The sequence below is a fragment of the Gymnoscopelus braueri genome, assembly GCF_963280865.1.
Source record: "Gymnoscopelus braueri genome assembly, chromosome: 17".
Taxonomy (NCBI): Eukaryota; Metazoa; Chordata; class Actinopteri; order Myctophiformes; family Myctophidae; genus Gymnoscopelus; species Gymnoscopelus braueri.
In genome coordinates, this window is record NC_137617.1 from 18,881,422 (window position 1) to 18,908,600 (window position 27,179).

Here is a 27,179-nt window from a genome sequence, read left to right on the forward strand (position 1 = left end):
TTGGTGTCAAAGAGGGCAGACCGGGCTATGGCTATGGCGATACAATGAGTGACTGTGCATATAGAAACAGAGAATAGTTTTGTGCCACTTGGGTCAGAGGGTCGTCACAGCCGTTGATGTGCTCGTGTTTTGGACACTGCAGGAGTCAGGAATGTTGATGGTATTTCCCCACTATTTCTCTCTGCATTTTTCTGACTCTCTGACTATGCACGTGTGTGTTGTATTGTATTGTACTGGCATGTTGGCGCTAAACCTGTCAAGCTTTCCCTCTCATTCCCTCTCATTCCCTCTCTTTCTTTTGCCCCCTCTCTCCCTCTAAACCCAACCCTAGTGACCATAATCCTCTTTCCAATAGAGGATTTATATACATTTTATATTCTTATTTTTGTTGCCATATTTAATGCTTTATTTCAGATAGGTCAGCGAAGAGAAACAGGAACCCAAGGGCAGAGAGAGAGGCGAGACAGGCGAGACAAGACAGGAGTCTGATTCTAACCTGGGTCCTCGCGCTGACAAGGAGCATATGGTCTGTGCACTAGCAGAGCCACCAGGCACCCCTCTACCTATGATTTCCCCTAGTTTGAAGTCCCCTCTCTTTGAGTGATGTGTATGTTGCTGGTTAGCTGATCAGACTTGCTTCCTGATTTCTGGAGGGCAGCCTGTCAATCGTTAAGGTCAGCCAAACACAGGAAGGAAACAGCTCCTGCCCTTCCTCCCTCCTCCTCAACTCCCCGCTCAATAACCAAACGCACTTGGCCCAACCACCCTGCCTCCATCCACCTATGAACCCCACCCACCTGACCTTCATCCTTCCATGTGCTCTCAATTCTGCCATGTTCAATCAGCCAATGACTTTAACCTGCTCCCTGTGTGTGTGTGTGTGTGTGTGTGTGTGTGTGTGTGTGTGTGTGTGTGTGTGTGTGTGTGTGTGTGTGTGTGTGTGTGTGTGTGTGTGTGTGTGTGTGTGTGTGTGTGTGTGTGTGTGTGTGTGTGTGTGTGTGTGTGTGTGTGTGTGTGTGTGTGTTTGTTTGCATAGGTGTGTATTGCGTGACATGTCCAGAATAAACCCATGAACTTCCCCTTACTTGGGCTTGCATAATGCATTTGGACTGTTTGGAGTGTTGAATTGCAAGTGCACAAGTCAACCTGCAGCCCCTGAATTCCTAGTAGATCCCAGCTTGCAGCAAGGAGGGATCGGGTCAAGAACATGTAGCCCTGTCCTGGGTACAATCTCAACAAGGAACAGGGTCAGGGAGGGAAGGTATGTTTCCATCTAACCTTGAAGGCACTGAGTGATAAAAGCACCCAGTCTGCTGCACTCTGTCAAACATCAGCAGTGCTCACTCAAGGTTTGCTACGCATGAGAGAGGCCTGCCGCTGTGTGTTTGCATGGCTAGCCACCTGCTATGTATGCACAGCGGTATACGTCACACATACACTATGTACTTCACAGGCATCAAACACGCACGTCACAAACACAACACACCATGTGCTCCACAGGTGTGAACACGACACACATTTCAAGCAATCCTGTTATCAGCCATATTACACGCCAATTTCACGCCCCATCCTCTGTTTTCGTAGCAGTGCCCTCCGCTGACGATCAGGGTTAATCATATCCACCCTACAGTACCGACAGCGTGTCTGTGTTGATTTATAACGGCACGGTGGAGGTTCCTTTGAGGCGTGCTTAATAAGACCACTGCTATTAATCAACTTCACTTGCTCCAGTGTTGTTCTGACCCCTGAAGGGATTGTGAGGATTATGCCATGTTATTCTGTGCACGTCCCCGTGGGAATCCCACATTGACCTACCGTCTGACAAAGACCCCGCCACGTACAAGCTTCTCACAACCTCCCGACCTCTGACCTTGCTTGGTGGCCTGCAGCAGAGTGGAAGTCATATCGCACTTTCTGTAGATAAGCATCGGCTTTAGAACCTCTTGTCGGCTCTGAGGGTCTAGCCTCACACAGTCTGTTCTGTATTAGGCCGCTTGGGCAGCACTGTGGGGGGGATGAGTATAGTGAGTTCTTCTTCTCGCATAACAGATAACAAAACACTAATCCCTCTGGTAGCGCATCAGGAAATTGGATTTTGAGCGAAGATATATCGCCTGAGCCAACATCATCACCATGGGGTGCAAAGTGGTCGTTATCGCAAGGGAAAACTCAACATAGCAAAAAGATGCTAATTGTGAATTGGTCAGTGTTTGTTTATCCTCCTCACCTCCAACAAAATGGTGACGGCAAAGACATCCATGAGGTCAACATCCCATTTAGAAGATATAGCCCAATGTACTGTTGAGAAGACTTTCCAGTCCTCCTCATTATGTTGAACGAAAGTCAATCAAGTTAGAACTTGTCCATATTCAGGCAGTGCTCATCTCTCGCTCTCCACCCTGCTGACTGTGTTCTGGACGCATTTAGCCTCTGGGGCTGCATTGCTCACTCCATAGCGCTAATGGATGTGGACGTCTGGCTGCGCCACAGATTTGTAAGTACTGATAAACCATGTGCATTTTCAGAAAGATTACATTAGATATAAAGAGCTTGTGATTGAGTTAGAGAGAGGAATAACATATGACGATGAGGCCAAAATACTGTGGTCTGTGAGCCATCATGCTTGGAGGCGCTTGGTTGGATTCAAATTTGTCCTGAAGAGAGCAGGTCATCTGAACTTTCAGTGAATGACTCATGGCTCTTTTGCAGATCTTATCTCCTCTGAGAGAACCTTCCTGTGTCCTCCCTGAGCATTTTGTCGTCCCGTTTCATCTGAAGCCACGCAGTGTCACAAGTGGAATCAATCAGATGATGTGGGGGCTCAGCTAGTTAGGCTGACCTCATAATGTACTTCAGGCACATACTGTAGACCTACTCACAACATCAGGGCTTCTAATTCAGCCCATGACTGTTTACAATTTAGGCATTTAGCAGATGCTCTTATCCAGAGCAACTTGTGTGTAAGGTTGGAGAGTAGCCTAAGTGGCATGAACCTTTGTCAACAGGGTAACTTAAGTGGTTGAGTATTGAGTGCTAAGAAAGTAAGTAGGATAGCAGGTAGACATGCATCTGTATAACATAGCATCTGTAAACAAAATACATATATCTAATTAACAGCCTCTGAACTGTGTCACATATGACCCCCTCTCCCTACACTCTGTCCAGACCATCTAGTAATATTCAAGCAAATATTTCACTCTGCTATCCTCTGGGGTGTTGAATGGGTGATATATTGTGTCCACACCCTTTCAAAACGGCATTTTCCCTGATTGTCACAACTGCCAGCCCTTCTTTGATATCGATAAGACCTGTACATAATAGTGGATTAAGTTATTCAATTGCTCCAGTGTAGTTTTTGGTATTGTGTTCTGACTTGACTCTATACAATACAATCGTTGTTGCACACATTTGGTAAAACGAGACGAACAATCAGATGTCTGTCAAAGGCCTCTATTGGTGACAAACATACACCAATGACATGTCTCCTTTATTGTCATAGTCTGTTTTACTCATAAGTTCCCTCAAACAGCCCAGCAGCCCCATGGGCCAAACCAAAGACCCTGACATAGCAAATGGGATCATGGGCGAGCACAAAAGACTTCCTTTAGCCCAACACTCCCTCTGTCCGCAGCACTGTGATAACGACATCCCTCAAACTGCTTCGGCAAGAGAGCCACTCCACAGCTTCTCAACAGACTCCTTTCACGGTCACCTCACAAAAGCGTTGATTTAATCTACAAGGCATCAGGTCACTGGCATGAAGCGCTGACGCCGATCATAAGGAATTCACATTTTGGTGTGTGACGACTGACGATGCCCGCAGGGTAGAAATGATATAAAAGTATTCAGAGCCCGGTTGACAGAAATGACCTTCTACGAAACCCATGAGACACAGTGAGAGAGCAGCCTTTGTACTTTGGTAGGGATGAGTCCATGTAGACAATGAGATTAGCATCGGAGTGGCATTTACATGTCTCTGGCCCAACAATGTCTATAGTGTCAAAGCGAGATGATGCGACAGTGCGGTCGATACTGTAAATGGCTAGTGTTCGTACAGTAGTGTCAGTGGACGTGTTGGACACCAAGTATGCACTGACATCTGCGATTCAACGTGCCTCAGGCAAACCACCACATCATTCAGTCAGCTTACAGTTATGCTCACGATAATTTCACCAGAGCTTATAAAGGACCAATAACTCCACTTCCTAAATGGACCACATGCAAAAATCCCATAAAGAACAATAAATACTTAATTGGAGATTGTGGGCCCTATCTTGCATGTCGCCTTACCCCTTATGCCTAAACTTATTAGCCATATTTTACTATTTTGAAAAACATTTTAAAATAGTTCAACTAGCCGATCTACATCGACACGTTGTGTGCTTGATCCTTCAAGACAATGGAGAAGTACAATCCATCTATATTGTCTTGAAGACCTTTAAATACACATACAATCACCATGAAAGCCTGTCTATCCTTGGTTTACTGAATGTGTCCTGTAAATCACAATGCTTGAGATCTAAGCTTCCACAACAAATTAACTGCCCCCCCCCCCGAGGCCCTGGGGCACGCAACACTGCGGTTCTCTTACCTTGACACACTGTATCACTGACCAAGGAGCAGGCCTGTATCTGCATTTCTTCCCCCTCATCGCACGTGGTGCACGGCAGACAGGGCTCCTGAGAGCTCTCCTGGTCCGAGTATGTATCCCGGGGGCACTCCTCGCACACGGTGTCGCGGTCGTGGTCGCAGCCAAAGAGCATACCCTTGCCCTCTGGACACTTGGTGCATCGCTCGCACAGGCTCGAGATGTCGTTCATGTAATAGCCATAGTCGCACACGCAGACCGCATCGTTGGAGTCGGTGCACGGCGTATGCATGCGGAGGAGACCCGTGCAGCGGGTGCACTCTAGGCATCTCTCGACGAGGCTGAAGTTTTCTGAGAAGGTTTCGCCTGAAAGAAGCAAAGAGAAGTGCTGTTCAGCTTCCATCTTATGAAAGTCAGGGTTTATTAAAGGGACACTACTTTAAACATTATTATCTGTATATCGTTGCTGTCGGGCAGAAACCAGCTAACTCCATTTTAACGCTTTTGCATTTTTTTTCTCCATAAATCAGTGCTATTGAACACCCTTTACATCTGTGTGTTGGTAAAACAAATATTGAACCAATGAAAAGTATTAAAAAGCGCTTCTGACAAAACCAGCTAACTCCATTGGATCCTCAAACTTTCTGCTAAACCAGCTAGCTCCACCAAAGAGGGGTGGAGCTAGCTGGTTTTGCTGACTCCAGGCTCCACCCCCTTTTGACCTCCAACCTCATTGTGAGCTTGGAGGTCCATTTAGCTGTTCTTATCAATAATGAACAAAACCTCCTAACTCGTTTTTTTTTCATTTCCTGAAAAATGAACATTTTGGAGTTTTTGGTTTCTGTCCGACAGCAGATATATATTTGTTGTAGGGCTAATGTTACAGCCGTAAAACAGTTTTCTTCTGTATGCTGCTGAAGTTGTGCTGTAAGCCGTAAATTATTCCTGTGATGTTAGGAACATGAAATCGTTTTGTGCACAAGCGCTGGAAACCAAAGACCCAAGCCTGTTATCTATCATGTCACCATGAGGCAAAACCTGCATTTGTTACAGTAAGTAACATTATTTCATTATAGTAATAGAAGGTGTGAACCAGATCATTTTATTAATCTGTGTAGAAGATCTGTATGTTCATTGTTCACCAAAGTATTATCAAATATACAATACAATATTCAATATGTGAATTCTGTTTTAGAGTGGATTTCCTTTCAAAAACAACAACAGAACCTAATGGCTCAGTGGTTCAGAAGGTGATTGTCCGACTGGGAACCTGAAGGTTTCTCCTTCGATCCCTGGCTCCTCCTGGCATTGTGTTGAAGTGTACTTGAGCAAGACACTGAATCCCTGACTGTTACCGACAAGCTAGCTGATAATGATAACTGGCATCCGCCGACCCATGTGAATGGGTGAATTTGTGGCATATGTTTTAAAGCACTTTGAATGTTCGGAAGACTAGAAAAGCACTATATAAATGTGGTCCATTTACCAAATTTAAGCAATTCATCTAAATAATTACTTAGTAAGTAATGTACGTACACACACACACACACACACACACACACACACACACACACACACACACACACACACACACACACACACACACACACACACACACACACACACACACATTTGATAAAATACATTTATTTCAGAGAAACCCCAATTTCCGAAAATATCTTTCTTTCAGAGTGGCCCACTTTGATTAAAAGAGATAATACTTTTATGGTTTCATATCGGGGTCTCCTCTAAATGAACACTGTTGTGATATGAATGGTTTGCATACCTGGAAGATGCCCTCAGAAAGATACATGCAGAGGACCCAATCAATATGGCATGTTTTATGGAATTGTATTTCGGCTGGATAGAGAACTGGGAAACACTAAATTATGCAACAGACCCATTTGTAAGAGCAGCTTGTGTTGGTGTGTATCTGCCGTGTGTGTGTGTGTGTGTGTGCGTGTGCGGAAGAGAGAGGGAGAATGTGTGTGTTTGAGAGAGAGAGAGGCGGATGGACTATAAAACAGAGCATTACTGTTATTTTACTGTACATAATCTTTACTAAAAAGCACATTGCATGCACTTTTGTTTTGAGGTTTTATATAAATAATATTTCTACTTCCAGAGGCAATTGAAAAGAAAAGAACAATCTCTCTTCTTTGTGTTTTATCAATTCAATTTATCAAATTGTACACACACATTTGTGTACGAGAGAGAGAGAGAGAGAGAGGAGAGAGAGAGAGAGAGAGAGAGAGAGAGAGAGAGAGAGAGAGAGAGAGAGAGAGAGAGAGAGAGAGAGAGAGAGAGAGAGAGAGAGAGAGAGAGAGAGAGAGAGAGAGAGAGAGAGAGAGAGAGAGAGAGAGAGAGAGAGAGAGAGAGAGAGAGAGAGAGAGAGAGAGAGAGAGAGAGAGAGAAACCAGGATGAAGAGGAAGCAGAGAGAACAGCTGAGTCATTTGAGGTATAGAGAGATAAGTCTCTGTTTCAAATGAATCGGGACAGTCTGAGGTCCTGTGGAATTTAGTTTGTCTGGGTACCTCTTGGTGTACGGGCATGCAGTCATGCATGCATTTCGGTGCACGTGTGTGGTTGTGCGTGATGTGGAGTATCTTCCAGACATGTGTCCAGTGCTACAATGTTAAACCCCTCACCCATTATCTCCCGCAACCCACTCCTTCCACCACACACACACACACACACACACACACACACACACACACACACACACACACACACACACACACACACAGACAGCCCCCCCACCTCCTCCCCACGAGTGCTCTCAGAGCCATTATCATAATGCCATGCATCAATAATGCAAGTCAATACATTAATAACACTGGCCTGCAGCTGAGGGCTAGAGAGAAGGAGGGGGGGGGGGGCTGTATAGACTGTCTTCTCCTGGCTCAGCATATCATAATATACTGTACAGTACTTTAGCCCCCGGTCTATCATTCAATCCTTCCCTTTGTTTTCAACTCCCATAAAAGGGCTCCTAACTTGGCCTGCTCTGGAAACCTCAGAGCTTTAAGGTGTGTGTTGTGCAGTGCATGCCATGTGTGGGCGCGTGCATGTGAGAAAGAGACAAAGAGAGGAGGTGGTATTGGACTACACGAGTGGCTATTATGTGATGTATATCTAGTATTGTACCTTGCATATATGCTAGTGTACCTGCTACTATATGTATATGACGTTGTGTATGTTTGCATGTTCTACCAGTACTTGTACTGTACGTGTGTCATCATACATAAAATGTGTGCATATGAGACTGAGCCATTTTTTGCTGTCATGCATGTCCTCTCCTCTACAACCGCACAGCTGCGTTTGCTCCGTTTCATGACCATCCATTGTTTGAGTCGCAAGAACGCCTCTGCGTGTTTCCATTGGCCTTCCTTCAGAGCGGGTCAGCCAGGTCCCTGTTAACTATTCTCATTAAATGAACCCTGAACGTTCTCTGGAAACCGGTCTCTCTCTCATACGTGAATGCTTTAGCACTCTAGTGGCCAATAGATATAGTAAGAGATACTATCAGACGTGGGCAATGTGCCTAAAATAACATGACACATGACATGGTAGGGAGCGGCTGAGGATGGAGGGATGAAAGAGAGAGGGCTTGTCGAGGAACGGTAGGCTTAACAGACTAACAAATGCTAACTAATCTGTGACCCAAAAAGTGAAACACTGTTTATCTAAGGTGTTGCGGACAGGAGTGCTGTTGTCTCAGCATTGCAATGGTAAGACCTACAAAAATACACGTTAAAACAATTAAAACAATGCACTTTGGGCTGTTTCCTTCCTGATGGCTGGACAACAAAATGAGAAAGGAAATGGAATTATTCACGTATCCAAGGCAGACAGGTAGAGGAACAAATTACTTGGTTAAAAAGAAAAAACGACACTTCAACACTTGGTGATGAAGTCTGAGATAAAAGTTCTCCAGTTGGAAACATGCCATTATCTCTCAACTCTTTCTGGACATGCCCATTTCAGCACTACGGTTCTGCATTGTAGATATGATCGATATCTCTAGAGTGAGCTTTAAATATCAGTGCCCTTATGCTGTTATCTGATGAGCCGCTACGTGATATGCATTGCATTCTTTCTGCTCTTTCTATCGTTCCTTTTTCCATGAGTCACTGCAGCAGTACTTGTGTGGTCTACTCTCGTGACATTTTTTCCTTTCTTTTGATGACACAGTCGCTGTTTGTTCATGTCGGAGCGGAAAAGTCTCAATAACCCATTGAAAATTAACTCGATGTAAACAGCTCATGGCGCAATGCTACACCAGAACACAATAATCACACAGCAGTATACTCTGTCAATGAAAATAGTTGTGGGCTGAATGTAATAAAGAAGATGGGAAAAACGTTTCCCAACATAAAAAGTGCAAAACATCGGATATTTTTAGCCTTGATTTTATTATAGTAACGGAACACATGACCTCAAGAACTTACTATCGAGCTCAGTTACACTAACATGAATATACATTTCTCTTTGGAGGGCCCATAAAAAGGCAGATAAATCATGCTGCAATTGCTGGTCTATTCTCACGGCCAAGTTGGGATCATCGTCTGTCATCCTTCACTGAATGTACTGACCCGGGGAGGACCTCCAGCTGCAAAATGCTGAGTGTTCATTTAACTCTGAGAGTGACTCGTTGGGGTCAATTCTTACACTATGAACCTCAGGATTTTGCAGTGCACTTACTGGTTACAGTAGATGATGCATAACCAAGAGATTAATTGCAGTCAGAGGAGACAGCTCTTGGAATGGGGTGGGAGTAGACCCTGAAACAATCCTGGCCATAGCTCTCTCTCTTGCCGTGACCTTTGACCTTTCAAGTCTAACATGCAGCAAGTCCGATAAAGTTACGAACCGTCCACTTGCCTGTTTTTTAGTGTTTTCTTAAATTCCAGACTTTGGCCAGAGACGTGCATCCCAAGGGGGAGATGTCGCTTTTAGTGCTCCTCAGCAAATCAGACTGTGTGTTTTCCTGTTATGAAATCAAAATCCAAAATCCACACTGCTTAGGATCTTAATCATTGTAGCATAACCATTAATACTAAATAGCTTCCTCTGTGCTTTTTAGGGCCTCTTAAGCACGAACGTTTGGAATTGGTCCCATTCTCATATCCTCTTCTCATAACTGTCCTCGGACAGTCTTGCAGCCCGAGTCCACCTCTCTCTCCCTACATGGACAGGGTTGTGTGGAGACCACTAGTTCTGGAACGCAGTTAGGCCTTAAGTATGCGAATCACTAGACCAGGGCTTATTTCCCTGATGTAGCATGAAATTAGTCCAATATCAACACTGATGTTGGAATCAGTATAATTACGGTATCTACAAGTTGGACCACTGAGAACTTGCCTTTCTCAGAATCAGTGGTTTGAATAAATTCATAGCCTACCACAGATATAAAATTGTACAGACAGGTCATAACCACACTACTTCTGTGTTCTCAGCCACCTACTTTGTAGGATGACCTGACACTTGCTATGGACATACAGTAGGTACCTGGCTAGTGGCTTCCACACTGCAACGCACAAACACATCACGGAAGCCCCCTAGATTGATTACTTTCTCTTCCGTTTTTGATATGGAAGCACAGTGATGCTGTGAATGGAAGTGTCTGTTCTATACTGTTCTATTTCCTTGGTTTTGGTGCCTGACATTTTCAACAGAAGATTGTATTTCCTCTGACCCAGTCTGCTTTCACGTTCTATTGTGTAGGCTAATCTGACAACATGTATTCCTTTGAAAATGATAATGCAGACGACACTTGGCAAGGCTGTAACTGTAACAAAACCAGTAACTCCACACCAAGAAATGTCCGTCGTCAAATTTTAATCTTCCTGCGAACCAATTTGGAAAAACACTGTTTTAAGTGCTTGTGCTGTATATTGACTTTACACTGTAGCTAAAGAATGATGAACCATGTGTGTACTCTCAGAGACAGACAGTACAGTACAGCAGGGTATTTGTATGAAAACTTCATACATTTAACAGAAAGAATTTGAAACGTGCCAAAAGTTACATGTGCAAAAGGATTCACAACACTAAATCATGAGATGGTAATTGAAGCCATGAATACTGTGTGTGTGTGTGTGTGTGTGTGTGTGTGTGTGTGCAACCCGATCTCCAGAGATTACCGTAACATTGCACGGAACGAGTGCACTTCATTCCGTGGATAGCCGCCTCGGAACTCCCGAATTGCGTGCATATGGTACGGCGCTGCCTTTGTGACAAAACCATTTCGGAGGCGCGCAGTCACACCGTTCAGTATAATTACGGTATCTACAAGTTGGACCACTGAGAACTTGCCTTTCTCAGAATCAGTGGTTTGAATAAATTCATAGCCTACCACAGATATAAAATTGTACAGACAGGTCATAACCACCGTTCAGGACGGCAACTCGGTCGCCTTAGCTCCCTCGGTGGTCCTTCACGGGGGGACAATTCGCCTGTGCCTACTCAGCGCCGTTTGAGTTATGTACCGATAGGCACAGAATCGTAAATTTTATTGTGCGGACTGCTCTGCTTCCGGGTTTTTCCGTGTTGCGACTGGTTACGCCCACCGTGGGACTCGCCGTACATATGCACGCAATTTGGGAGTTCCGAGGCGACTATCCACGGAATGAAGTGCACTCGTTCCGTGCAATGTTACGGTATTCTCTGGAGATCAGGCTGGTGTGTGTGCGTGCGTGCGTGCGTGCGTGCGTGCGTGCGTGCGTGCGTGCGTGCGTGCGTGCGTGCGTGCGTGCGTGCGTGCGTGCGTGTGCGTGCGTGCGCGCATGAGCGTGGGTGTGAGCTACCCACTATCAAGGCAGGGGGCACAGACAGCCTGTGTGGCTCCACATGGCTTGATGACACCCTCTCCAGGAGGACACTGCTGGCAGCACTCCCCATCAGTGGTGTACTGGCCTGATTCACATTGCTCCTGATTAGCCAGAGCCCCAACCTGCCAATCAACAGAGAGAGAGAAGTCAATATGGGAAAAGGGAGGAGCATTCCTATATAGTGAAATAACACAAACACAAAGGCTATAGAATGCAATGAACATGAAACATTTATACAATATACCTCAGATGATCATCTATTTATTATATTATTTTAATAATAATACAAATTTAGAGTTCGCCTTTTCAGCTTCACCCAGATTGCTGGCCAAGTGGTCAGAATTGAGCTTAGGGAGGGGGGAGCAGTAAGGGGTTAAGTGGCTCAGGGACACCTTGACTGGGCCGGAAATCAAACCTAGGATCTTTTGTTTCCCAGGTGAGCTCTCTTCCCATTCAGCTATGGCTACCCAAACTCACATTTTGCTCTGTCTTACATCTACTGTGCAGTAACCATAGCCCCTACTTTAGCCTCGACTTAGGCCAAAGCCCGAACACTAATGGTCCTTACACACCGGGGCGATTTTTTTCATGCAAATAATACGTTTTTTTTTTAAACCTTATAGTAGTATAAGTCAATGCAAGCTTACATGGAGCAAAAAAGCGAAGCGAAAAAGCGTCTTTTAATTATTCGGAACGAGTCCGAATTTTGCGTATATTCGCATATTTGCCGGTGTGTAACCGCCTTAAAGCCTGATTTTTACTTGGTTGCACATCGTCTCGTTCTGAAAATAGACGATCTACAAACTCAAAACACATCACAGTTGTGAACTTGTAGATCTGCTATTTTTGGTGTAGGACACCAGCACACAACTGTAAAAATCAGGTTTGAATCATGTTTAATTTTCTAAGGATTAGTCTTAACATCCCTGATAATTCGTCACATGTTTCCCTGTCTCTCCAATAGTTTCAAGTTTATTTATTCAGGGACCATGCACAAATACATTAAAATAGGAAGATAAGAGATGCTATTAGCTAGAAATGTTCCATCTGCAGACCCAGGGCAAAACAACAACACTCTCATCTGCCTTCATACACACTCACACCTAACATCAAGCACACAGTTCAAGGGCTGTAATTATGTCTTGTGTTCAAAAGTTGACATACTGAGTATATATATCTTAGCAGCTGACAGGAGGATGTTTTGGTATGTATATGTATAGTAGAATGTGTGTGCTGTGTAAACATGCATGTACCTATGCTAGACCAGGTTTGTGTGATCAGAGGTCTTGCGCAAACATGAACATTATGCCTTGCCAAATCTATCCTCTCCTACGTCCTAGTCCTTTGATGGTCTTTTGATATTATGCATTATGTGACTGTTAAAATTCCTGAGCAAACCTTCAAAACCCTCCCTGGCAACCTGAACAGAGTTCTGTCTTTCATTCACTTCAGAATCAGATACATGTGGAGTGATCCTTGTAGGCCACGATTTATGAGTTTTGCATACTTTTCTGTTGGTCAGTGCATTCCTCAGTGAGATCAGGTACTGTACAAAATAGTTCCATGTTTTTTAGTTTGTTTCCCTTTTCTAGATACAGAGTAGAGGACAAGTGAAGACCCATTCATTGTTTAGATTTCATTCGATCAAGGGTCCTATTTTGGCATCAAGTGGTTAATACGATGTTAATTCATGTTTAGAAATAGTGTAACATATTTGGACATGGTACCCGTGGCCATCTAAGATCTAATATTTGTTTTTGTTTTTTAATACTTGTTCAATAGTGCTGTTTTACAGTACCTGCTGAGAGTGGCAATAGCAAGCCAGAAGTCAGAACATTTTCATAAACTAGCTTAACTTTGGCACAGTTCCATGGGGGAAAGGGGCTTCTGAAGCGGAGGTGTGTCCAACATAAATCGTCAGGACTCAGGTGTGTTTGGAATGTTGCTGACAGAAGGAGGCTTTCCACAAGACAGCAAGTTTCCCCTCAGGCTACTCTGAGTCAGCTGTCGACTGGCGTGTGCCTTTGTGTATGTGCTATGCATGGTTTGGATGTACTGTATGCATGAATTTGTGTGTGCGCGCGTTTAAAAACATATATTACTATTCATATCACTATGCCCCATTGCTAGTAGTAACTAATATCTTACATAATATTTTGTGATACCATTCATTGGCTGATTTAGCTGATCAGAATCAGTGTATTGTCCAAGATCGTTCACACGTAATTAGTCAGTACACTACAGCAGATGAATACTACAGCATGGGGAGACAATGATACACTTCATACTGTATGTACAGTTTGTTTTCCTTAGTCATTCTCTTTCTGACAGACAATGATACACTTCATATGTACAGTTTATTTTCCTTGTCATTCTCTTTCTGGCAGACACACCTTACCCAGTGAGTTATAGGTATTGGAGCGCGGAGGCAGAACTTTCTCGGCAGGAAATCCTTGAGTGACTTGAATTGGACTATGTTCCAACATAGCACTAATGACGTCAACAAGTTTACAGAAATGGTGAATAGCTTCATACACTAGGTGCAACAGTTATTCAAACTAATCGATTTAATCGATTACCAAAAAAAGTCATCAAGGCCTGTGCTAATAGTAAGACTCAAGACGCTTTTGTTGTCCAAAAAGCTGGGGGCCTAAACGTGCCCAATATTCAAACTCTCCCTGGCCCAGTTTGTAGTCTCCACATGCTTCAAGAAGTCCACTGTTGTCCCCATGCCCAAGAACGCATCCCCAGTCGGCCTGAAGGACTACTGCCTGGTAGCGCTGACCTCAGTGGTCATGAAGTGCTTTGAGAGGCTTGTTAAAGATTTTATCTGCTCCTCTCTCCCCAGCACGATGACTCTATATCCCAGGTTCTGCATGTCACCCTCTCCCACCTTGACAACAGGGAAGGGTGCTATGTTAGGCTGTCATTTATTGTCTTCAGTCCTGCCTTTAACACCATAGTCGCTACCAGGCTAGATATCAAACTGGTGGACTTTGGGATTGAACCCTGTGGTGTATGCCTGGGACCTGGACCTCTTGTCTGCCAGACCTGAGGTGATCAGGGTGGGCACTCACATGTCTACAACCCTCACAGCCACACAGGGTTGTGTGCTGAGTCCTCTACTGTACTCCATGTACTACACCCACGACTGTGTGGTCAGAAACTACTCAACTCAAACAGCGAGAGGGCCTACCTGGATGAGGTGGCAGACCTGTTGCAGACAACCACCTCTTCTTGAACATCAGAAAAACCAAGGGGATGATTATTGGTATGCAATGGCAGAAGTCCCACATCCCCCACTTGATCAACGGGACACCGGAGGGTGAGCACTGAGACGCTTCAAGTACCTCAGTGGGGACATCACTGAGGTTCTAACTTGGAAAAAGCGCACAGAGACTGTGGCAAAGAAAGCTAGACAAGGCCTGTATTATCTCAGGCAGCTGAGAAAATTCAAGGTCTCAGAGAAGGTCCTAAAATACTTATACTGTGCTACCACCCAGAGCATCCTGACAGGGGCCTTTGCTGTCTGTTATGGGACTAGAACCTCCCAGGACTGCAGCCCTGCGGAAAGTGGTGTGTTCAGCTGAGTGCACCACAGGGAGCTCCCCCAGTCCCTGCATGACAGCAGGTGTTTGAGGATAGCAAAAAGGATTATGAAGGACAAACACCACCCCAGCAACAGACTGTTTGTGCCAATGTGCCGACAGGCAAGCACCTGAGGTGTCTCAAAGCTCTGGGCTGCAGACTCAGCAATTGCAATTTTTTTCCCCTGGTTCTGTCAGACCCTTTTTGTAGTTTATATTTTATTATAGGCTGCAAATTTAAATAATGCAAACAGAAGAAGTCAATATGAATAATTAAGGCAGGATAAATTATGTAAAAGTGTTGTGTACATCAAACAGTAATTCAACTATTAACTATTATTTATTGGACTTTTAAAATACTGATGGCAGCACTTGATCCAGTTCAACATATTCTACACATGAGACAAATACATACTTAAATGACAGCACTTCATCCAGTTTCATATAGTACACATATGAGATTTTAATTCTTTATTTCTTTTTCTTGGCTGGAGAAGTCTTGTCAAATTATTTGTGGTTTGTCATAACATGTCTTTCCAAGATCCCTTTGATCTCCACCGCTGCATCATTGATGCTGATGAGACAAATACATTTCCCAGTCCACATGATGAAAAAATCATTAATTGTATGTGCTTTGTCTCATGTCGTCTGTTCCCAAACTCATTCTCAAACTCAAAACGGACAACACACCCCAATTAGTTGATATGCTGCCAGCCAGGGTCATTCCTGTATTAATTCACACTGTGCTACTCCCCTTTTACGATTAATTTGGGTTCACATTGGGGCCCTGAGGCAGTTTCGGGCCCAGGAGCCCATGGACTCAGGATCCGGCCCTGCCAAATTTAGGTCATTTAACTGTATGTTTATGTAATTAAATGTAATTAAATGGTTACATTTGTTACTCTCAGTGTTAGAAATAACTCCCCAATACCGGTGGTTGGCAGCAGTTCACTTTCTTTGCTTGGGGTGTGGGAGCAGCATCGAGACGTGTTGGAGGCTGAAGAAGACCAAAACAAAGTGCCTCCATAATGGCCATGAAGTTGTTAAAGCAGTTGTTGAAGCATTTCGATGAATAAGGAGGTAATTTCATTCAAACAATTACGCACAGCGTGGTGAGAAAATGATGCTTGACACGCAAGTTGCGGCCCGACTTATCATGCTTGTAATTGGTTTTTAGATGTGAGTGCCAAGATTATTTGTACTCTACAATATTTGCGTGCTGTCAGTTCTTGCTGAAGCCCAAAAGTGATGAACAATATGATCATAGGGGGATCATGTTCAGGACTATATATTTGTATGTTTTTAAAAGCCTTTTTTGGCTTCAAATGTATGTAAAGCACCTTGAAATGTATTCCTACATCAAATGTGCTATTTAAATTCCAGGATTCTGTTAAGTCAATTGGATGAGCAGTTCTCCACAAACGTCCCACCCCGAAGGGCCGCCAATTCCGAACTGCGGCCATGCCCTGAGCGGGCAATGCACTAGACAAGAACAAATAAACTTGCCTTAATTGCCTATGTCATCTACAAACCAGTCCACAGAACAGCCCACACATACCTCAACACACCACATTAGCACACTGTGCGAGAACACCCCTTCCCCACACACACACGCACACGCACGCGCACACACACACACACACACACACACACACACACACACAAAGCATTCTGAATTGCATGTGGGCACATGATGTGAGGTTTCAATCTTACTAGTGCTCAAAGTCAGTTTTCAGTTAGATGCACTTAACCTCTGGACCTCGGCTGTCAGCGCTTGTTAAAGCCATTAGGCTTCTACTACCGCAGCCAACCACCAAAGCTGGGCTTCATTTAAAGACTACTGTTCAGGGATGGCTCCTGAACTGCTGTGGGAACACTAGTGGCAATGCCATCGGAAGAAATGCCTTCCCAACCTAAAGCTGACTCATCATCCCCTATAAAGTAGAAGGGGGGGGGGAGAGAGAGAGAGAGAGAGAGAGGGGGGGTGTGAAAGGGGTGTATATGTGCGTGCATGTGTGAGAGAGGTGCATGGAGGAGAAAGAAGGGGGGTTTCAGGCTGTATAAATATTGCATGTGCTGAGGCAGCAGAGGTTGCATACCCATCAGTGGGTGCAGCTGTCACATACTGTATCAGTGATGCAGCCTGTTCCCAAAACCAGGACTTGGACTAGCCTGTCAAACGTCAAAGACAGACCAGACACAGCCCACATGGGAACGTATTTAGAGAAGTCACAATGATAATGATGACAGTAAATCTCTACTGCTCTCTTGTGCGACCCCATGTCCTCTTAAGATCGGATGCATGCTTTATGTGATGCATTGCTTGATGTACAATATACCAGTGATTCTCAACCTTTTTAAAACATTTTAAGGACCCCCAGTTTGATGTGCTTTAGGCCATAGACCCTCATTTATATGATTCCCTGGGATCCTACACTACACTGACAAATCCTAAGTAACTTTCACTCAGAGTGTATACAGTATAAATGAACCAAACAGACTTGTAAGGCAACATCTGTAACAGTATGTTTTAACAGCTGTTAAACAAAGATGTTGATCTTCAGATCAACATCGTCCCCCCGCCCACTTCGCCTCATCGCCAGTAGTTGCCGGCTCTCATAGACATATAATGCACTTCCGGAAAATACTATCCTGAATCGCCCGCTGTTAAAACGCACCGTAAAGGCTCCATTTGGTTCCAGTTGTACTCGTCTCGGAGATACAGACCCGTAAATGTGCTCTTTTGTAATGTTGCTTGTTTTCTGTATGGGGACTACGGATGGAAATTAGTATTCTTGCTAAATCCGGTGTATTTACATTGCATTGTATGTGTGGTGTTCATTAATATGTGCTGTCCCTCCCAAATAAACGTATAAATAAAATAAATGTGCATTTGGCTCCTAACTCTCAACCATTGAGCTGAGGACCCTCTGGAACCCCCTCCATTAATGTCTTAATGTGGCTGAAGATTAAAGGAGCGTGCTTGTGGCCTGTAAAAATCCCGACAAGAAAGTGAATGAGCATCACACAACCCTCCCTCAAAACCCACCGTTTAACCCATTAAGACCTGAGGCCGCTTCTAAACATTTTCTAAATCCTAACAGTTTTTCGGAAAAAAATTAAATAAATAAAAAATTCACGATTTTTCAAAAATAGCAGATCTACAAGCTCGTAGTGCGGCACTCGGTGCCGCGCTATGAGCTTGTATATCTGCTATTTTTGAATAGCCTAAAGAAATCTAAAAGTGACACAGATGCGTCCCAGGTATTAATGGTTGAGTACTTACATTTTGGAGGGAAATTCAAGGGGAGATTAAACAAATTATGGGAGCCTGCGTTCTTTCTACTTGGTGAGATTCCGGGGGGAATTGTAACCAAGAACCAGACATATCTGCTTGGGGTGTTTCTGTTGATCGCCAAAAAAATTATTACTGTGTCTTGGAGAAATGTAAAGCCACCGACTATCCAGCAATGGAGCAGCTGCCCGGACTGATTGGGGATGCGGTCCCCCCTTAATGTCGATGGACGGGAGTTGATTGAAAGGCCTGGTTGCCTGTCCTCCTTGCTCTATTGACCGGAGTGTCCTGAAGGTCATGTATGGACGACTGGTGCTGTTAGAATTTTTTTTTTTTTTTTTTGTGTTGTGTATGTATTTATGTCCATATAATGTGATTCCAGAATGTATAAAAATGGAAATAAAAGTCAAGTGCAAAAAAAAAAAAAGGTATCAGATACAGCATTTGGATTCAACATTACCAAATGTGATGGCAATAGTACTTTGCTATTCGTTTAATTACTTGGAGCAGGGGTCTTCAACAGGGGGTCCAGGACCCCTAAGGGGTCCTCAGAGTTACTACAGGGGGGCCACGAAATCTTTGATAGGATTTTCTTTTTTACATTAACCACTTGAACCCTAGCATCCCTATTCTGGGGGGAACATTAGCCGAAAATGGCAGATCTACAAGCTCACAACGCCTCACGGCACGAGGCGTTGTGAGCTTGTAGATCTGCTATTTTCAGCAAAGATGTTTTTTGGGGGGTTTAAGTGGTTAACTGTCTGTCTGTAAATAGATATTAACATGAATACAACACAACACTATGAAATCTATGAAAAACTTTAATCTGCAACACAATTTTATACAATATGTAGTGGGGGGGGGGGGGGTCCCTGCTTCATCTCTCTCTCTCCGAAGGGGTCTGAAAAACGTTGAAGATCCCTGACTTATATAGAACGAGGCCTATCGGTGACCTCTTGCATGTAGGCCACTGTGACATGGTTATTGCCCTGCTGTCAGTGACAGTGGGTCCATGTGTAAGCGAGAAGGGTGGAACTGCGGACTGAGCAATAACACGCAGCTATGGAAACGTTCTGTCTGCTGCATAGATACTATAGAGAAGGCTATATGCATTATGAAACCTGTGCTGTTGTATACAAGACAGGTGCAAGGGGGGCGGGGGCGGGGGGGGTGGGCTACAGTTCCTCTAACATTTTGTTTTACAACAGTAACTTCTGCCATTTTAATTGAAAACTAGAGAAATGGGACATTCCGCATAAAGAATACTTTCTACTTTTGTTACTTCAAGTACATTTTGATACCAATACTTTTGTACTTTTACTCAAGTACGTTGTGAATACCGGACTTTCACTTGTAACAGTACGTTGCTGTATTGATACTTTTACTTAAAGTAAAAAGTAAATAGTAGGCTACTTTTTCCACCACTGGGAACGGGAGGAATCAGTGGAACACCTCAAACTTTCTCGCAAAATCACAGTTTGTCAGGAAATATTTCCCACTATGTCAGGCTCTGGCTGAGGCTGACTGGACGCGCACAAGGCGCAGGTGTAGCGATCGGAACCTCTGGGATAGTTAAAGGATCGTCCCGAGTTCATAAACAACTGATCAGAAATATCCCAAATTGTATGCGAGAGAGGGTCAGGTGTTAGATTAGTTCGAACATCGCAGGATATATACTCACCGCTCCAAGTAACACTGTTATGAAAAGGGACTTCATCCCGTTTCTCCTTTGCGTCTCCCGATTATTCCCAGGAGGTCAACGATCGAACCGACGAAATAACGAGAAGATGCGGGACTTTATTTATGTCGAGGGGAATAAATGATCTCAGTTGTCATCATCGCTGCATTTGTGATCCCTCTTTTTTTTCCGCCGGCAAAATTAAAGCCTTCAACTAAAACTCTTCTTATAAAACGGCTTGTCTCTGAGATTGAAATCGCAGAATCTGTCCGTTTTTCCGAGTCACCAGAGAATAGATCCTCTCAAAACAGCTCGCTGAGATTCACGCATTGGACTGGATCACTGGACTGGATCACTGGACTTCGTGTTGTGCGCGGAGCGAAAAAGACGCACGGAGCTCTGAGTTGATGCTCGCTTCTGTCCTGAGTGTCTCCTCGTCTCATATGACAGTGTGTTGGTGCGTCTCTCAGGGCTAAGGAGACGAGTTCCTCTCCTCCACGCCCACTCCCACTCCCATGAAGAACACGCACAAACGTGATTACACTTACACACACACACACACACACACACACACACACAATCAAACTCACACTCACACTCTCTCACACACACACACACACACACACACACACACACACACACACACACACACACACACACACACACACACACACACGATAAACAAACAAATATGCTCCCCTTTCCCGATTCAGATGAGCATCATTTCTGGTCTCTGTTTGTTTAATAGCTTTTTTATCTAATTATTATATAAATATTATCAGATTAGACACTATTGGATAGACTGAGGGAGATTCTGGGGCTTCTGTTTTCTCAACGTGTCAGACAACAAAACATCCTGCAGGACCAGTCTCCAGACAAAGTCAAGTCGAATTTCTAAAATTATCCACAACTTCTCCATGTGGGTTACATGCAGTGTCATTGCTGTCTCATCTTCGCCCGTAGCTCCGTCTGGCCCCTTTACTTCTACTGATATATCAGCCAGTCTGCGGTCTACTTTTTGTTCATTGAAAGGCTTGAATAGGTACCAGTATCCTCTCTCCCATGGTGCTGAACTGACCTTGTTTTACACCCCGAGGATGACAGCCCACATCCACAATACCAACAGTTTCCTTTCCCAACAGAAAATAACTCAGATTGGAAACAATTAATCAACGGCCTACGTTCTGAAAGGAATACAAAGGCCTAAGTAAGTAAAAGGAGGTTACAGTACGCCTACATATTACAGGTTGCATCTGTTAGTTTTGAAAGCTGCATTGTATATGTTTGTAGTTGGGGGCAATGTATTTGAATCTGACAGTAGTTCGTACCAGAAGCAATGCAGTCTTCATGCAGACAAGTACCAGTTCAAAATCCCCCAAATTCCCCCAAAAAAATCTTGGATTTTGAGCTGGTTCCTTCTATAGAGCATCTCTTTTTGTATAGCCAAATTCCACATTCCTTCACCTTGTGATTTTAACTGTGTATTTGACAATTCTTATATTAATTGATTGATTGATTGATGATTAACAGTACAGGTAGGTAGTACAATCAAAGGTTATGCTAAAAGGATAACACAAAACCACTTGTTTCCATTGTGGTCCATATATACATGGTGTGAATTGTTGTACAGTAGCCTATACTGTATGATGTTAACCTGCTGTGAGGTCATCTTACTGAGTAATGTGTACTCTGGATTCTGTGAGGTGACATTACTAGATTGAATGCAGTGACATTCATTGTGCAAATGCTTAATTTGATCAATAACATTTGACTCATGCTACTTTTTATTGTAGCCTTGCAATGCAAACAATAAATGATCTCCCTGACGTCTGTCTGTCTGTCTGTCTGTCTGTCTGTCTGTCTGTCTGTCTGTCTGTCTGTCACTCACTCACTCACTCACTCACTCACTCACTCACTCACTCACTCACTCACTCTTTTTCTCTCTCTCTCTCTCTCTCTCTCTCTCTCTCTCTCTCTCTCTCTCTCTCTCTCTCTCTCTCTCTCTCTCTCCCTCTCTCGTGCATTCATTCTCTGGAACTATTCTTCACATTATTTACCCTCCAATAACAACTCACACACTCCTCATTTTAATTTATTGTTTGAGCCATACAACAATACATAGTTTTTATGTGAATATCAACAGCTCTCTCTCTCTCTCTCTCTCTCTCTCTCTCTCTCTCTCTCTCTCTCTCTCTCTCTCTCTCTCTCTCTCTCTCTCTCTCTCTCTCTCTCTCTCTCTCTCCCTTCACTCTACTCCCCGCTTGCCATTTCTTACCCTGATCATGTAGTTAATCTTCCTCTGTCCCTCCCATCCTTCCCGACAAAAATCAATCATACAATCATTTGATGCTCAAAATATTGTATTTATCATGGTATATCACTGGTATATCATGGTATATTTACCTATTTTTAAACCTGTGATTTCAAAGCAGGGACATATTTTTGTTTGTCAAGTATAGTGTTGTAGTACCATCTTAGCTTTGGTTGATTGTATACATAGGAAGGCAAGTTTATTTTTAAAACACATTTCAAACTAGGTCAATTTAAAGTGCTTTACATAAAACATTAAACATTGAGACATTTCAACTGCATTAAAGCAGCACTATGTAACTTTCCTCTTCTACCCCGGATTTGAACCTGGTTTGAATCTTGACCATCCGGTCAAAATTTGTGTCAGATCCTGTGTCTAGGTGAGACATGACCTTTGACACGATCTAAATATCTCAATAGAAGAGCAAGGAGACAAAATACAACCACACCAATTGTATAAGTTATATTGTATTAACATACTCTACCATACAGATTGGACAAAATTACATTGTATTCATTAAAAAAGTTAGATAGTGAGGCTTTAAGAGAATGCATAAGAAACACATTCTAAAATGAAATGTTTACATTTTTATGAAACTGAAAAATAAGAAAATACATTTACAGTTAAGAAGAAATTATATTTTTTAAAAGGTATCGGCAAGCAGAAATGTTTTATTAGCTTTGTTTTAAAAGAACGGAGAGTTTTAACAGTTGTAGAATATGATGCTTAAAAACAGAATGCTGCTTCTCCTCATTTAGTTTTGACTCAGGGGTCAGAAAGCAGACCTGTCCCAGATGACCTGAGAAGTCTAGATGGTTCATGATGTAGCACAAGATCAGAAATGTGTTTTGGCCCTGAACTATTCAGTGTTTTATAAACCAAACAAATCTGAAATCAATTATTTGACAGTGAGCCAGAGTAAAAAGAATTGGAGTGATATGATACACACAAAATCAATTTATCAAGCCTACCCTAATCTGTGTGTATATCATAACCCCGCCCTTTGCCCCTAACTTAATATTTGGCAGAAAATAGGGCACAAATGGCTGGTCGATGGAGCGAGGGATGGACAGAAGGAGAGAGAGGGTCTGATGGACAGATCACAGATGTGTGGGTCCCATGGGAAGATTGAGGGACTGTTACCATCTGGCAGACCCCCAGTTCACCAAGATACTGTACAAAGTGGACCGCAGTACAATTAAACCAATATCTACATTAAGCATAAGCTGATATGCAATACACTCTCTGGTTATACAGTATAGTCCTCACATTCAAAATCATCATTGTTAATGTACTGTAACTCCAAGAGTGTCCAAATTCCATTTGTACACTTTGTACTTAACACATCATCACTTTAATTGGGTTCATAGTAGTGCTACTACTGTATATTGTGTTAAACTATTTGTAAATTATGATCAAAAACTGCTAAAATAGCCGACCTACAAGCTCACAGCGCATTGTATTGTGACACATTGTGAGCTTGTCATTTTTGCTATTTTTCTTTCTTTTTGAGAAAAGAAAATTGATAAAATCGTGGCAATACCGTATTATCGAGGTATTTGGTAAAGAATGTGTTGATATTAGATTTTGCCCATACCGCCCAGCCCTAGGACGAGTGCAGTCAGAACGATGAAGATGCAAGTTGTGTAGTTTGAAAGTTTTCCTTGTAGACAGCACGATATCACTCTCAGGTCTGTTATTGCTGTGAGTGCTCTCAGAGTAATTTAAGGGCTTTCTTCTCCCAGTCATATGATGCCCCTTCCATCTATTACAGTACATTAGATGCGAAGCTAGCTAGAAGACGTTGGATCACATTGCCTGCAGCAGTACTAGTCTATTGCTGCCCATGTCACATGATTGACAGGTGGTCTCCACTTCAGACTGAGGGAGAAGAATAGAAACCTAGCTCGATTTCTGTTATAGCAAAAACAATACTGGCACTGAGAGACGTGTGCCTGTCATAAAAATATGCCTGCATGGAATTACACTCCAACAAGAACATTTATAATACAGTATACTACCACGACACATACAGCACAGACATAAGGCAGGTACACAGACGCATGCACACGCACACATGCACACATGCACACGCTCGCACGCACACATTTTAAGTCTTAATTTGAATCCACCAATTACAATTAATTTACAGGGAAACAAATGTAACGGGTTGATAGTTCATGGCACCTAAGGATACACATGGCACCTTCTCTTCCACACAGACACACACATATACACACATATATTCCCCCACACACACACACACACACACACACACACAGACACACACACAGACACACACACACACACACACATACACGCACGCACACGCACACGCACACACACACACACACACACACACACACACACACACACACACACACACACACACACACTCTCACTCTTTATCCTCAGGGCTGGCCACCTGCGACAGAGTTTTGTTTTTTGGGAACCTGAGATGGGACAGTGGGTGTTTCCTGGACCTCCGTTTCTCTGTCCATTTACTGATGACAGATGGTCTGTGTGTCCTTATGTCTGCGTGTGGGCACGTGTGTGTGTGTGTGTGTGTGTGTGTGTGTGTGTGTGTGTGTGTGTGTGTGTGTGTGTGTGTGTGTGTGTGTGTGTGTGTGTGTGTGTGTGTGTGTGTGTGTGTGTGTGTGTGTGTGTGTGTGTGCACATCTGCCAGTCACTTTGTCTACATTTCTGTCATGTGTGTGTGCATCTGAGTGCACGGGTCAGCTAACTACCACTTTGTCTTACATACAGTGATTTTAGGGGGTCTGATTTCCAAATCTGCTCACAGAAAGCGAAGGAGAAATTATATTAGGTAGGTTAAGCTGATGCAACGCATTGTTAGCTTGGAGATCAGTTAGATTAGGCATTACATGAGCCACACTAATAGTAAGCTTAGCTTAGTTTAGTCTATTCACGCCTAAGGGATATACTGCAAAATGGATCTCTCTCCCCGTCTGTCTGTCTGTCTGTCTGTCTGTCTGTCTGTCTGTCTGTCTGTCTGTCTGTCTGTCTGTCTGTCTGTCTGTCTGAATGTGTATGCTCCTGTATGCATGACATGGGTGTATTGTACTATATGTGCATGAACATCAGTTTACATGCAAATGTGCGTGTGTTTTAAAAGATTGTCTTCCCTGAATCGATTAGAAGAAAAGTGTTGTTTTGTACTTGTAGTGTTGCCCTCTTGACGACCTAATGAGGACAGACAATGAAGGGGCTTATTTGGGGTGAACAGTCATTTGCATTGATCAGACGTGGCCAGACGTAGTTCAGTTTGACATGTTGGCAAATTAATGAGCCTTAGGGTGCAGATTGTCAATGCAAGCCATTATGCACAGACAGATGCTGGTCAGTGTTGCCAGATTTTGAGAGAGAAATAAGCAACCGGTCTATGAAAACAAGCCCAAGAGAAGCGACTAATAGGCCACATGAACACTTTAAACCTATATACATAAAGCTCACAACGCGTCCGCTTATAGATCTGCTATTTTCAAAAGAAATCTTGAAAAAAAGTGACATGTGGAATGTTGAAACATGAAAAAAAAAAAATGGTACGGGGGTCCCTGGCACAAAATATTTTCAGATGGTGCTCTGCGGACAAATACATATTAATTTGGCGGGGTCCTTGACATAAAAATGTTTGAGAACCACTGATTTAGACAACATTAGGAACTTAAGCAAGCCCAAATAAGCAACTACACTTTAGAAACAAGTTGCTTATAATAAGCAGACATGGCAACCTTGATGCTGTTGTGCAGATAGATATGGGGCAAACACATGCACACACAACCACTAGTGTAACCCCACAAAACGGTAACAACAAGGACATAATAGTCAACCTACACAGAGACGTATACAGACTGTTGTGCATGTGCAGAGATTCAAACAAATATGTATGTTATGTACACACACACATGCTTAAGTGATCATAAAAATGGATATGCATTCACAGTCACACTTTCAGACACGCACGCATGCACCCATGCACACACATTTTTTCTCTTGGATATTACCAGGATGGTTCATTGAGCAAGACCAAGCATGAGCATGCAGATTGGCATTTTAATATATTCGTTTGTTCATTTTTGTATTTTGTGCTGCATAACAAGTCTGCAGTTAATTTCTTTTTAGTAAAAACATGTGAACAACAGTCTTTTAAATGTTTTTTATGTTTTATGAAGGAAAACACAATGTCCCAGAAAATCACCAGCAGTCCTGAACTAATTGGAATAATGAGGGACAGAGAATCAGAATCAGTGATAATCGGTAATACCATATTACCATTTATTTTGTACATGACATGAAGCCAGCAGGTGGATCTCCCACCATGCTACCAATAAGAAAAGTACAAGGCTGCCCCCTGCTGTCTTGTTCTCTCATGGCTGATGACCATTGTGTCATTTCTACCTCTTGTGTTTCAGGATAGTGATTGTAACCTACTGTAATTGAAGGCCTCCTCATTTACCTTTTAACTGCGACTGATTCTGTCGTGCTATACTTTGTAAAGAGACTTTCATCTTCTCTTACAGGTTATCACATTCCATTCATGGACCCGCAAGAGGTGTGGATTTGCCTTCAAAGCCTCATGTTTAAGATGAATTTGCCCCCAAGGATTAATTGTAACATGAGTCAGGATGGAATTGTCTCAATTCTGTAGCAGCTGACAGACACTAAGAAGCCCATCATGAAAATATCCTCTTTTCTGAATTCTCATAGCTTTTACTCCCTGCTCAACCTTTTTGTGAATCCGTGTGAAATGGAATTATATATTATTCACTTGGATGGGGATCTACTGGGAATCATTAACCATTTTATCCCTACTTTGTCGTAGGACAAATCACAAATAAGAAAAATGGCCAATCTACATCTGATGT

The 27,179-nt window shown here is 43.2% G+C and overlaps 1 protein-coding gene across 1 annotated transcript in view; it reads right to left on the bottom strand.

Annotated features, from left to right (window-relative positions):
• ngfrb (nerve growth factor receptor b) overlaps positions 1-20,409 on the bottom strand; it is a 36,466-nt gene extending 16,057 nt beyond the window's left edge. Inside the window, exons 1-3 of the mRNA XM_080456195.1 lie at positions 19,986-20,409; positions 11,403-11,544; positions 4,592-4,954 (exon numbers count right to left, since the gene is read on the bottom strand). Of these exons, the coding sequence (XP_080312321.1) occupies positions 4,592-4,954; positions 11,403-11,544; positions 19,986-20,021 (541 nt within the window). The 5' untranslated portion in view covers positions 20,022-20,409. The remainder of the gene's footprint in view (positions 1-4,591; positions 4,955-11,402; positions 11,545-19,985) is intronic.
• Positions 20,410-27,179: the final 6,770 nt, after the last annotated feature.